The sequence below is a fragment of the Eleginops maclovinus genome, chromosome 12, assembly GCF_036324505.1.
Source record: "Eleginops maclovinus isolate JMC-PN-2008 ecotype Puerto Natales chromosome 12, JC_Emac_rtc_rv5, whole genome shotgun sequence".
NCBI lineage: Eukaryota > Metazoa > Chordata > Actinopteri > Perciformes > Eleginopidae > Eleginops > Eleginops maclovinus.
The window spans coordinates 6,376,976-6,389,220 of NC_086360.1; the positions used below are offsets into that span (position 1 = coordinate 6,376,976).

The 12,245-nt window shown below is 39.0% G+C and overlaps 2 protein-coding genes across 2 annotated transcripts in view; one reads left to right on the forward strand and one right to left on the reverse strand.

The window, feature by feature from the left end:
* The window catches only part of cds1 (CDP-diacylglycerol synthase (phosphatidate cytidylyltransferase) 1), a 37,587-nt gene extending 32,712 nt beyond the window's left edge, over window positions 1-4,875 (forward strand). Inside the window, exon 13 of the mRNA XM_063896658.1 lies at window positions 749-4,875. Coding sequence (XP_063752728.1) covers window positions 749-887 — 139 coding nt within the window. The 3' untranslated portion in view covers window positions 888-4,875. The remainder of the gene's footprint in view (window positions 1-748) is intronic.
* Window positions 4,876-4,930: 55 nt separating this feature from the next.
* On the reverse strand, window positions 4,931-11,442 carry tmem175 (transmembrane protein 175). The gene is made up of 10 exons (XM_063896657.1): window positions 11,142-11,442; window positions 9,934-9,975; window positions 9,699-9,796; window positions 9,529-9,580; window positions 8,705-8,740; window positions 8,524-8,607; window positions 8,154-8,318; window positions 7,532-7,610; window positions 7,274-7,409; window positions 4,931-6,982 (listed from the first exon to the last, which is right to left on the reverse strand). The coding sequence occupies exons 1-10, from the start codon at window positions 11,343-11,345 to the stop codon at window positions 6,310-6,312; spliced, it is 1,569 nt and encodes a 522-aa protein (XP_063752727.1). The 5' UTR covers window positions 11,346-11,442; the 3' UTR covers window positions 4,931-6,309.
* Window positions 11,443-12,245: the final 803 nt, after the last annotated feature.

The window sequence follows — 12,245 nt, forward strand, 5'->3', positions numbered from 1 at the left end:
GATGAGTTGCCGCTGTCATGGAGAGCCACTTATGATATCTGTTAGTGTTCTTGGTGCCGCTTTCACATTACGAGCACTATCTGTCCCCACACTGTTGACATGTCCACTATTTCCCACTTCTGTTCAACTTTAAGAAAGCTGTTAGCACCTGATTCAGCTAAATGCCTTTCATCTGTTTTTAGCACACCTAGAGCAAACGAGTGCAGGACATTTGTTATGGATCAGGTGTGATTCTTCACCAAAGCAGTGATGGCTCTTTCTGATGTCTAGCAGTCAGTAGTAGTAGTAGTAGTAGTAGTAGTACATGCAGCTTGGGTCAGTTACCCCTCTTTCTGTGCCTTTTTTGCCATGCCATCCATGGTAAACATTCAATTATGCGAGAAGGTTGGGGTCAACTTTGGAAATGTGATTAGTTTGTGTTGATTCAACTGGGGAAAATGCACAAAATAAAAGATGCAAAGTGGAAGTCCCTCGACAGTCTGAGCCTTTGACAGTATAACTAGGGGCTGGTTCAAGGTTATCAAAAAGAAAAGTCTTAGCCCTGCCCTTAAATGGGGAGGGGGTGTCTGCCTCCCGAACACTAACTGGAAGCTGGTCCCACTGAAGAAGGGCTGGGTAGCTGAACGCTCTGGCTTCAATTTTACTTTTGGAGACTTTTGGAAAAACTTCTAACCTTGCGTTCTTGTAAACGTAACGCCATAGTCCCTACCACTTTCCACTGGGTTCACATGTCACTGTTGTCTTGCAGGGGGCCGAACCCAAGCAAGGTGCTGCAGCAGCTGCTGATGCTTCAGCCCGAACAGCAGCTGGGCATTTTCCACACTCTGCACTCCCACCTGAGAGAGAGGGGCATGCTCCCCCCAGCTCCTGCCGCCCAGGCTGAGTGAAAGGCCGCCTGCTTCGCTGGGTGACGACTGGAGAGTGTGTGATGGTTTGGGAAGTTTGTGTAAGCTTGTACACACACAGACACACACACACACACACACACACACACACACTATTAGGTATGGCTTCATCGTCATCCTGCCGACTCTTCATTCGACTTCCAACCAGCGCAAAAACCACGGCTTTGGTGACTTTCCACACTACTTGGAAATACCTTGTAGTAAAAAAAACACACACAATATCAACAACAATAAAAAAAATAGGCTGCTTCATTGCTTTTTTTACGTGGACCTGCACATCAATGTCAACATGCTACACAAGCAGGCAGTCCCCATCCTAAAAACGTACAGACTGAAATGTTTTCTGGAACAAAACGGACCCCTGAGCACATGGCTTTCTCAGCGCAGGTGGATGATGGATGTGGGGTTTACCTGTGGATGGCAAATATTGCACTGACTTTAGCTGAAGAAACAAATTTAAGAAGCTTTTACCAGCATAAACTGGGCCCAACGTGCCGGGCACAGAGACCTGAGCTACAGCACATGGACTGTGGACACTCGTCTTTCTGTTTGGGTCGTCTGAATACTGTCCACACTGTTTTATATACTATGCTCTATTTAATGGTCCTAACCTCACAGCATAACAAAACATGTAGCATGTACGCAAGTCCAGCTCTGGGCTCCTGCTGAATCAAGCCATGTTTATTCTCTTCCTCCACAGCGTGAACTCTTAGCTTTTAGGTTTCGTCTGAATCTAAATAACTAGCACAACTTCAAGTCAATACAGATTGACAGTAGGCATGTTAACGCAGAAACTAGAGCATCAGCACTCAAGTTAATGGATTGTACATAAATATACTGAAAATATTTAGCTAAATAAATATCTAATACATATTCTAACTACTTGTGTGACCTGCTGGGGAAAAGAAAAAAACTTTTAAGCTATGAGAAAATATATGCAAAACTAGATATGTGACTTGTAGCCTTTAGCATGAACAAATTAGATTTCTATGAGGTACGGATGTAGATTTGATCAATGGTTGCTGCTTATTTAAGGGGTGCATTGGGTGAAGCTTTACCAGAGAGTGCAAAAAGGATTTTTAGGAATAGTTGGACATTTGGGAAATGCGCTTAATGTTCCATTTAACTGGGTTATAAGATTTATAGCACTCTTTTCTGTAGCTGGAGATGGAAGGTTAAAAGCACAACATTTTAGGACATCTTTTCAAATCTGCCTAACACACACATTAAAACTCACTAATTAAGAGTTCTACAAAAAACTAACATTACAGTTTTAAAGGGGCCCTCGTATGCCTTCTGACTTTCCTTTCTTCTAGTGTATTATATACTGTAGGTTTGTGTGCATGTAAATGTTCTGATAAGCTATGGGCTGGGACATCTTTAAACTGACCAATCAGACCAGTCTTTTTGGTTTCAGACAGAGAGTGAAAAGAGGTGCTGCAGTACAGCCAGTATGAGAAGAATACAGAGGTTTTATGAACATTAAAGCAAGGAAATATGTCCCAGTAGAGGCACAACATAGAAGTATTAAACCTCGATATGAGTACAATAGGGTAGAATTTTGTTTTGTGGTGCTTAAAATTGATAAATCCTGGCAGGATTGGAAAGTAGAATTTCCTTACTTCAGAAATGTAAAATCAATCCTCTCCTCCATTCTTCTTGAAGTCATTACTCGAATCAGGTAGAACTTTGTTTGTAAAAAAACATTTGTTTTTTATGAGATATGTGGTGATTTAGAGGCAAACCAGGTATAACGTTGAAAGAAAGGCAGTGAAGCTTTCTGCCCCATGTTTCCAGTCTTTAATGCTAAGCTAGGCTAATAGCCCCCACACTGAGTGCAATGTTGATCTCAACCATCTCTCGTACAGAAAGCGCATTTCCCAAAATGGTGAGGTATTCCTCCATAAAGACTGTGCTTCCTTTAAAAAATGTAACCAAGGATTTTAGTTGCACTGTAGCGATTGGGGGTGGGTTGGGGTGAATGCATCAGACCACTCCCACCTCCTCGGACTCAATGTGTGTGTAATGTTTTTTAAAAAATCTATTTTAAAAATCTTCTTAGGCATTAAATCTCTGTTAAATTATTCTGTTCTGAATGTATATTGCAATATAGGATCCCTATACAACATTGTGTGCATACACTGCTGTATTTCCACATATCTTTAAGTATAGAAATGGGACGGGCGGTGGTTTTATGAGCAATATCTTAACAGTTTCTGAGAATGTGATCATTGAATCCCTCGGTAAATCTGTGGAATTCATGATTAATGAATAAAGATGATGCGTTATAAGCGAGTTACATCGCCGCACCATACGGGCCGATGAGAACCTTTGAATCCTTTCTTCAGAGAGAAATGTTTACCAAAGCACTGTCTGATTAACACTGATCTCCTTCCTTTGCTAACATTTGCATCTGTGGCTTGTGCAATTGGTATCACTCTATTCTTCCTTCAGGTGTTGAACAAGGAGGATGTTCTCATTTATTTGGTCAGTTTGTTTTCTTCATGTTTCCCTCATAGAGGTGCATTTTAGGGTATTTTCCCCATTAGAAGTGAATGGGGGTGCTGCTGGGTGGACTGTTGGGACCAGCCGTATTGTACTGTATACATCTCTGACTTAAGCCTCTCTCTGTGGCAAAACACACACTACTGCTTCACACACTTTTGCTGTGACCTTCACTGTCCAGCGAGATGAAGTAGAGCATATATCCACACAGACGTGATCACACTAAAGCATTACGACCAAAACAGCAGGTGGCCAAATGATGTGGATTATTTGGAGTGTGCCACAGGAATAACTAAACACTAACTGAATCCGTGATCAACGCATTCATAAACTCTAAAGTGATTTAAAACGTTTACATTTTTAGGATGCTATAAGACTTTGAAACATGGAAAGTATAAAAAAAAGTTATACAAATGTAATCTGCCTCAATTAATGGTCCTTTTTATATTAAAATGAATACCTGTAAAATTCTTAAACTTGGTTCTTTTATTATTAAGTATCCATGAAATGAATAATTTCCATTTTATTTATTTTTGTTTTGTTTTTCTGTAAAATGTCAGGAAAAATGATCCCATTTGAGAAGTTTTTAATGGATAAATGAATAGATAAAAACAATTGATTATTACATTGTAATTAACGGTGTAATCAGCTGTCAGCTGGCTAGATAATTGTTATGAAGGTACTTTCCAAATGCATTTATCTAATTTGTTTATTTAAATCAACATTATTTATTCTTAAAAGACGATACGGAGGAACTATTAACATGCAAAAAAGTAGTTTTAATCAAATACATAATAACGAAAGAGCATAAGGCCCACGTGTAAAAAATTTTTTAGATCTGACTTTCTTTTTAGTTGCTCACATTTTGTGTTTCCACTCTCAAGAAATAATAACTTTTGGTCACATTTATACAAAAATAAATAGTCACGTGACCCTAATCCTCTTTACATCCTTACATCATCAATCATTTTATTTCAGTATAATTATTCAGACAGCGTCCTTAAAGAGTGATTATAAATGAGAAGTGTATTATTACTTTGGCACATTCCACAGATTCACAGCTGCCGTTTTAATTAGATTGAAGTTGCTGTGTGGACTAATTTATATTTTTATTCAAGTTATGAAGGTAAAACACTTGTGGAACACAACCGTGAAAATAGGAACTATACATATAAGTTTAGTGACCCAGATGTCAGGTAATGATGCACTGCAGATGTTTGGTTGCTTGTCTTTTTATTTTATTTATCATTTTGTGAATATTTGTTTGATTCGCTTTGAGCAGGAATGTTTTCTAATGAAAATCTATAGCTTTTGGAGTGGAGAAGATCAAAAATGACACAGGAAGTATGCTTTTAATATTGGGGCAATACAAAGTCATGTATAAAAACACATATTGATATCTTGTTAGGGATATTGTGAAGTTGTTTACTGTTTGGAGGTAAATAAAGGTTTTTTTTCTGTATAATGTGGTACGTTTTTGTTTCTTATGTTTCCAAATAACAAGACGCAGAATTTCCACATTGAAGGAACTACTTCAGATTTATTCACAAAGCAAATTTTGACAGTTTTTGATTTGACAGTTCATTCGTCCCTTTGAGGTCAGTAGTAAACACACATAATCATAATCACATCATTACAGCCAGGCTGGCTTCAGGATTATTACACAGAAACAGTGACACCTTCTGGAAAAAATATACTGAGCAGTTTACAAAAATAAAGAGAATTAATGTTTCCAGTTTAAATAATAGTTTTTCTGATGTTAATAACATGCAATAACATAGGGTTGACATTACTTAATAAAGACAGGATTGAAAGAAAGAACTGAAATCATTATGTCTTGAAGTAAAATGAACAAAAGCCATGCACAACCTGGCAGTTTTCTTCCTTGTAATTATGGTTATGATTTAAGAGCAACGTTGTCGTACTAAAAATAAAACAGCTGAAGACATGACTGTAAAGGACAGATAGCATAACAGAGCATTGCAAACACAAATCTGATTTAGAAACAGTGCGATTTGACATTTTATGGCCGTACCCTTTCATGTTTAAAGTGCTAATACTACAGACTTATTCCGTGTAGGTTGACCTGTTAGCTGGCTTGCTAACAGGTCAACTCCAACAATTACATTCTTGTGAAAATCTGAGAGGAATCAAACATGAGGAAAAAAAACGTTTCTTGTTTTACACAAACTGTTTAAATACTTTAGCTCATGTATTTTTTCTTGCAACATGTCTGAACATGCTTAGCAAATCTTTGCTAGATAAAAAGCGGTTAAATAAATAGCTATTTAAGGCTACATTTTGAACCACAACAGTTGGACGGACTGTTCACCTTACAACTTGACTTTGCACAGAAGCCGAGTTATAGTTATAAAACTTGCTTTCTTTGTGATTGGAGTCTATAAACAGCTGTTAGGACTAATACACTAGCGAATATGACTTAAATTCATCCATGAAAACAGAAAAGCTATTGCCACGTTTGACCTTTTGCTATATCCGGACATGTGAGGATGAAAATCAAAGTGTAAAACCATCTTATGGGTCATAACTGCTAGCTTTGGAAAGTTTTAAGATGATTGTAGATTGTTAGCGAAAGAAAACTTCCATTAGCATGTTCTTTACGTTACGGTTTGAAATAAATAAATGAAAGGATAGGCTTTGGCTATCAGTATCATCCTGTCACTACCATACTTTGCCTTTAATGTGTGGTCACATCTAATCCCATTTACACTGATTCCTTTTCAACATTAGAACCAGTTTAAAAAAGAATATCCTCTTCTTCATGTGATTCCCAATGCAATCTCTAACAGTTACTCTTTCAGAGACCAAGCATTTAGGCAACAATGCCTCACTGCTCTGAGTAAGTTTCACTTTCTGTAGCTTCTTCCCTTTAAGCTAGCTAGGTAACTAAAGCATTAAATGGCACTCTTGTCTCGTCATCTTCCTCTTCTACAACACTCCCGTGGTCGGGCCTCTCAGGACAGAAAATTAGCCGTAGCATTGCTAACCCAACGCGCACCAACAGCCTTAGCACAAGAAACGCAAAGGGCACCGTAATCTCCATCAGGTGGAAAATCGAGGCACTAAATTTACTCAAAATACAAGTCAGGAAAAACGTCCCAAGAGCTACGATGGGGTACAGAGATAGCTTAGCTAGCATAAACACATGCTCGCGTCCGCCATATCGTACGTAAGGGTGCAGAGTTTCCTGTTGATTGTAAAGAGCAACCACCCAAATAGAAAGCTGAAATATACCAGCAAAGAAAATGATCACGCAGCTGATCTGAATGGCTTCCAGTTCATTCCGAGAGTTGCGCGGGAATTCATGCGTTAGCTGGTAGGCTAAAGGCAATCCTCCGACAAACGCAAGCGAGAAAGTGTTGAGCATGCTCATGAAGCGCGTTGCCTTGGTGACATGGAGGAAGAGCGAGTGATGCACAAACCAGAGGAGGCCGACGGTGGCGAAAGAACCAAAGTAGGCCAGGTACTCTGGGCCGTAGACCTGCAGAGCTGCTATCAGGCTCCCGCCAAACTGCTTCTGCACAACAGTCGGGTCTGGAACATTGTCCTCGCTGAAGAAATGCAACCAGAGACGACACATGTTAAGTGTCTAGTGCTATTTTGTCACTCTTTTATTGGTATTTGTAATATTACGAAAAAATGTGTGCACTTTCTAAAACGTTACCTTCTTATGTAACCATTACTACTGCTTGAATACAGTAAGTGCAACATGTGCATTGGATGTATCCATGTAGGATTTTCTTTATAGAGCAACCTCTTTGGATCACCTGAACCGTCTATAACAATGCCTAAACTTCCTTTGTCCTATGTCTACACATTCAAGAAAATAAAATTAAACCCACCATATGTCTAGGATGAGAAGCGTTGCTACGATGGCGTAAACTCCGTCGCTGAATGCCTCCACTCGGTCCTTGCTGAGGGGCTCCTCGGGCAAGAAGGTGTAAAACAAAATGGAGTCTGGAGTCTCCTCCACCTGACCTGAAATGCAAAAGACGGGAGCCATTCTGAATTGCAACTACGTACATCTCCTCCCAAAGTATATCTGGCAAGAGGTGAGCTCATATTTTCTTGTGTTACTCACTGTAACATGTAGTGCTTACCAATTGCCTTGCTCCGACACCACTTCAAAGACCTAGAAATGTACGGCAGGAAGATGACAATTGCCAAGAGCACGTAGGACTGAAAAACAAAGTAGAAATTGGAAAAGATTTAAAGCAGCAACAGTTTAGTGTTCAAAGTACCTGTCTCTGAATGAAATGTGTTCTGAAACAATCACCCATAACATCATAATGAATTGTCATTAATCACGCAAAATCTGCCGATCTCCCTTTCACAATAAAAGCTCCGGACAAACACAGAAAGTAACAAAACCAACCAACTATTTTAAATATCAGGTGTTTTGATCTGTTTTAACCATAGCACTGAGATCAGCGTTTTTATTTTGTTGGGATTCTTACAATTGTTTCTTGTTTTGGACAGTAGCCTGCCTTCCTGCTAGCATTTAGCAAAGTTGCTAACAATATATGAACAAGTTTGATCTTGTGTTCATATTCAAATCAGCTGACAAAACTATTTTGTCAAAATCTTTGCTGTTTTGTGTCCTGTATTGTTGGTAGCTTTTAGGGAAAACAGAGAGAGATGGGGATGTCTTTGCAACAGCGGCACCAACAATTATACCATGTGGAAACGGTAGGGTGGCAAACGGTGAGAAGTTCCACTTACAATCTGGAAGAGGATGAAGGAGAAGATGCTGGCGAGGAAGCACATGAGGGGAACCCGCATGATGACTTTGAGGATGTGGTGTTTGTAGACGGTCAGGTTCTCTGAGATCTGAATCTGCTCGTTCAACAGGAAGGGGCGGCTAAAGGCGTACACCACAATCACCGCCTAGGGACACAAAGCATGTAGGGTTATGTGGTTTCAGTAGATCCACAAGGAAATACAGCAAAAATAACACATCAATCAACAACTATCTGAATCTGTATACATAGGTAGTGTTGTTAAACTGAAGACATCCCTTTTTGAAATTGGTGGACTTACAATTCAGTTTGCTTCCGAGAAAATAATGATTCGACTATTCTTAATGGCTCACCTGTAGGACACCCATCACCATCACACAACCACAAAAGAGTAAAATCCCGAGGATGTTCTCAGGGAAGGTGGCCATCAGAGAGACCTGCAAAATATGACGCGCCGTAATGTTACAGAGCAAAATGTATTTGTGCAAATAGTGTGACTGATTTAACGGCCATTAAGCAGTGACTCATACTCACTGTGTACGGTAGAAAGGTTATCAGCATCATGCAGGCCTGAGATAAAACCCAAAGCACAAGGAAATATTAACAAAGTCAAACACTTGTAGGTTTAACAGCACTAACAGACTACCTTTAGTTGAGTCTTAATTATTATGTACTTTATTTTTTATAGGAAATTAGTTATCATACCCAAACCAACTGTAATATCTCTGTTAAATCAAACCTTATATCTTATCTAATAGAATTTTCAACCAACTGGACATACACAGAACAAGCTAATCGCATTGTATATCAGCGAGATGATAAAAAAAAGAAAATGCAATGTACCAGGGACACTGTGTCCAGTTATATTTATTAAAACGGATGGTATAAAATAAACTTCTTAACCCTGTTTGGTGCTCCATACAGTATGGAGACATGATGTATGAATAACTGGCAATCCAAAAGAAAGAATGTTAAAGTAGATATCATTACAGTCACATCAGTATGCCAAACACAACAAATGTACAGGGTACATGCTTGCTATAGATTCAAAGGGGCCCTGTTTTGCTAATTTCCAGGTTCATATTAGTATTTTGTGCCTCTACTGTGACATGGCAGCGTTTCAGGCTTGTGTGGTAGAGAAACTTTATCTGGAGGAACTTTGAGAATATATCTTTTGCAGACCATTTACATGCACAAAAACCTATAAAGCACACTACAGGAAATGGAAAACCCCAAAAAGCACAATAGGGCCCCTTTGATACAATATCCAAAAGTATTATTACTTGGAAGATATACGTCGATTAAAACTATCCAAAGAGGGTAGCATGTTATTAAACATACAGTGACTTTGTACTTACAAGGTTCAGCAGTGCAAGGCAATCATCAATGCGTACAATTACTTGAAATAACCTGTGAAATTCAGCACAAAAATAAGCAAGTGATAAATATAAACCTCAAAACTGCTCCTATACTTATTACTTCTACCAATATTACTTCTATGAATAATAATATTCTAATATTAACGTACCTGATATGAGCAGCCCAGGCAACAGTCACAATGAGGAATGTCATTAAGTAAACAGCAATCTTTGTTGACAGCAGAAGCTGAACACTCTGCCTCAACTCCTGTACGCAGACACACAGATTAATAACACACATTTTGTAATCGTTCTCCGTACATTTCTACAGTCTCACTGAAAAAGACCTTGTTTTAAGGGAGTCGCTTTGTAGGACTAAAAATAATGTGCGATTACACATCTTACCTCGTCATTATCTTCCATCTTTGTATGTGCAACAGGTAAGATCTGTGAATATAGGATGCTGCGTTAGGAGAAATATCAATTGTTCAGAGAAAACACATGTTGTTGAGACAATGGATTACCAACTGACCAGTAAGCATGTTCTCTGTATGTTCAGCGCCCTATCATGAATATTATCAGGGCTTATTTCAACCATAAATAAAAGCATCAAGCGCAACACACTGAAAAACTGACTGTAGCTGTGTTTTTTAATTCCCTTTAAGTGGCTGACTATAATTTCATACATTATATTTTTCTAGTTGATGATATTGTATCATCTTGTAAAACCAAAGCGAAACCTTGATCTCAATGAGATTTAATTAAAGTTTAACTTACTCTGTAAAACACTCCATTATATAACCCCTTTATAACTAGAGTAAGCAAGTATCATTTGTACTATGACTCTAAAATGTCTGACATTACATACTCATCATATTTCTTGCCCAACTTCTCTCCCATTTGCCCAATTCAAATGAAAACTCTTGTTTAAAGGGCGTTAAGATGATATGCTTGAATACAAGTAGAATTACCACACCAGTTAAAGTCCGGCATTTAAATCGCACTCGAGCAAGAAAGTATGATCAGGAAAATTAATTAAAACAGTAAAAGTGCATTTAAACTACCAGCGTGTAGGAATACTCAAGTAAAATTCCTGTATTCCAAATGTTACTATGTTAAGTACCAAAAGCAAAAGTACTCATTATTAATTGGTCCATTTCAGGATAATATGACATGTTTTGATTATAATTATTGATCATTAAAGTGTTCTCAGAGCTGGTAAAGGTGCAGCTAGTTTTAATGGCTTTGTATACTGCAGGATAGCTGCTGAATTTACTCCAGGTGAACTAAAGTCTGATTTAAGGGCGGATTATATTTACCATCATTAATCCAGATCTGTAAAGTAATTTAAGGTACGCAATAGATGTAGTGGAGTAAAATTACACCATTTACCACTGGATTGTAGTGGAGGACAAGTATAAACATGGAAATACTCACGTAGAGTACAAGTACCTCAAAAGTGTACTTAAGTACAGTATTTGAGTAAATGTACTTAGTTACTTCCCACCTCTGACAGTATGTAATATTATTTCTGGACTAGTATCCACTGCTAGCCCTCTGGTTGGGGATGTCTGCAGGCGGTCAGCAGCTTTATAGATAAAGCTAGGTTTTACCATGACGGTGGCGATGATGGAGATGAGAGCATCGCTGTAAGCCAGCAGTCTGTGGGAGGACTGGGTGCCGCTGTGGCCCTCTCTATCGGACGGAGTGACGCTCTCTGGGAAGGTGGAGGAGGCTGTGCGGCTCCTTGTGCCTTTCTTCTCCATCTCCTCCTCGACATGGTGCTCTATTATCTCGCTGTCGTCGTTTTCCCCCATGTTGGAGGAGTTAGAGGAGCGCAGAGGACGAGGCGGGGACCATGGACCAGGCGGACTGACTGTTTGCAAACATCCGAGGAACAGCTGACTGAGGGCGGGAAACCGGAAGCAGGTGCCCGTTTGTTTTCCTGTTAGCATCAAAGATCGTTGATTGAGAAAGAAAACCCACTCGGAGAATAAAAACGACATTTCTTTTGTGTGTGGATTTTATATTTTGGTTCATTTAACTCGGTGATTTTTTTAATCCAAAAACGCATGACGGTAGTTACTTTTCAAAGACGACGTCGATAGCATGCTTTCATTACAAGTTGCCAGTTTTCAAGCTACTTTTAACTTAATAAACAATAAATCGTCGGCAAAACAATAGCCGATGGTTTCCAAGATTGCATATGGGCCTGTTTACCTTTGTGCAACAATAGCCTGCTTAAACGTGACGGAAAGTGGAGTAACAAGAGAAGAAATGTGGTGCTAAGTGTGATACCCTTAACCTGCCATTGCGTGGCAGTAGTAGTGTTTTAAATTCATGCCAGGGCCATATGAATTTATGTTTAGTTAAAACAGTGTGGTCACCAGCAAGTTGCAACTAAACACCCTTGAACATATTTACTTTAGAAGAGTAAACCTGTATTTCATCAGGCAGGCAAATGCCCAAATCTGATTGGCTGTTTGCAAAGTAGCCCCCTGTCTAGATGTATTTCAACATAAATTATGCTTATTTCCCTCTTCTACTATCCTCTGCTAGCACACATTCAACAGAATTTTGAATGTACCATAGAGTTGTTCTCCAGGTAGTTCTGCTAGCTTGTCAAAGACTACATGTATTTGGCTACCACGTGAGAGGATAGGCCTACTACCAAACATGAAAGCAGCAGGACAACATGGTAAAACTGTGATTTGAGC

Coding starts and splice junctions, on each gene's coding strand:
- tmem175 (XM_063896657.1), bottom strand. CDS start 11,345: ATGGGGGAAAACGACGACAGCGAGATAATAGAGCACCATGTCGAGGAG. Junction 9,976..11,141: donor CCATCATCGCCACCGTCATG/GTAAAACCTAGC, acceptor CTATATTCACAG/ATCTTACCTGTTGCACATAC. Junction 8,608..8,704: donor TAACCTTTCTACCGTACACA/GTGAGTATGAGT, acceptor CATATTTTGCAG/GTCTCTCTGATGGCCACCTT.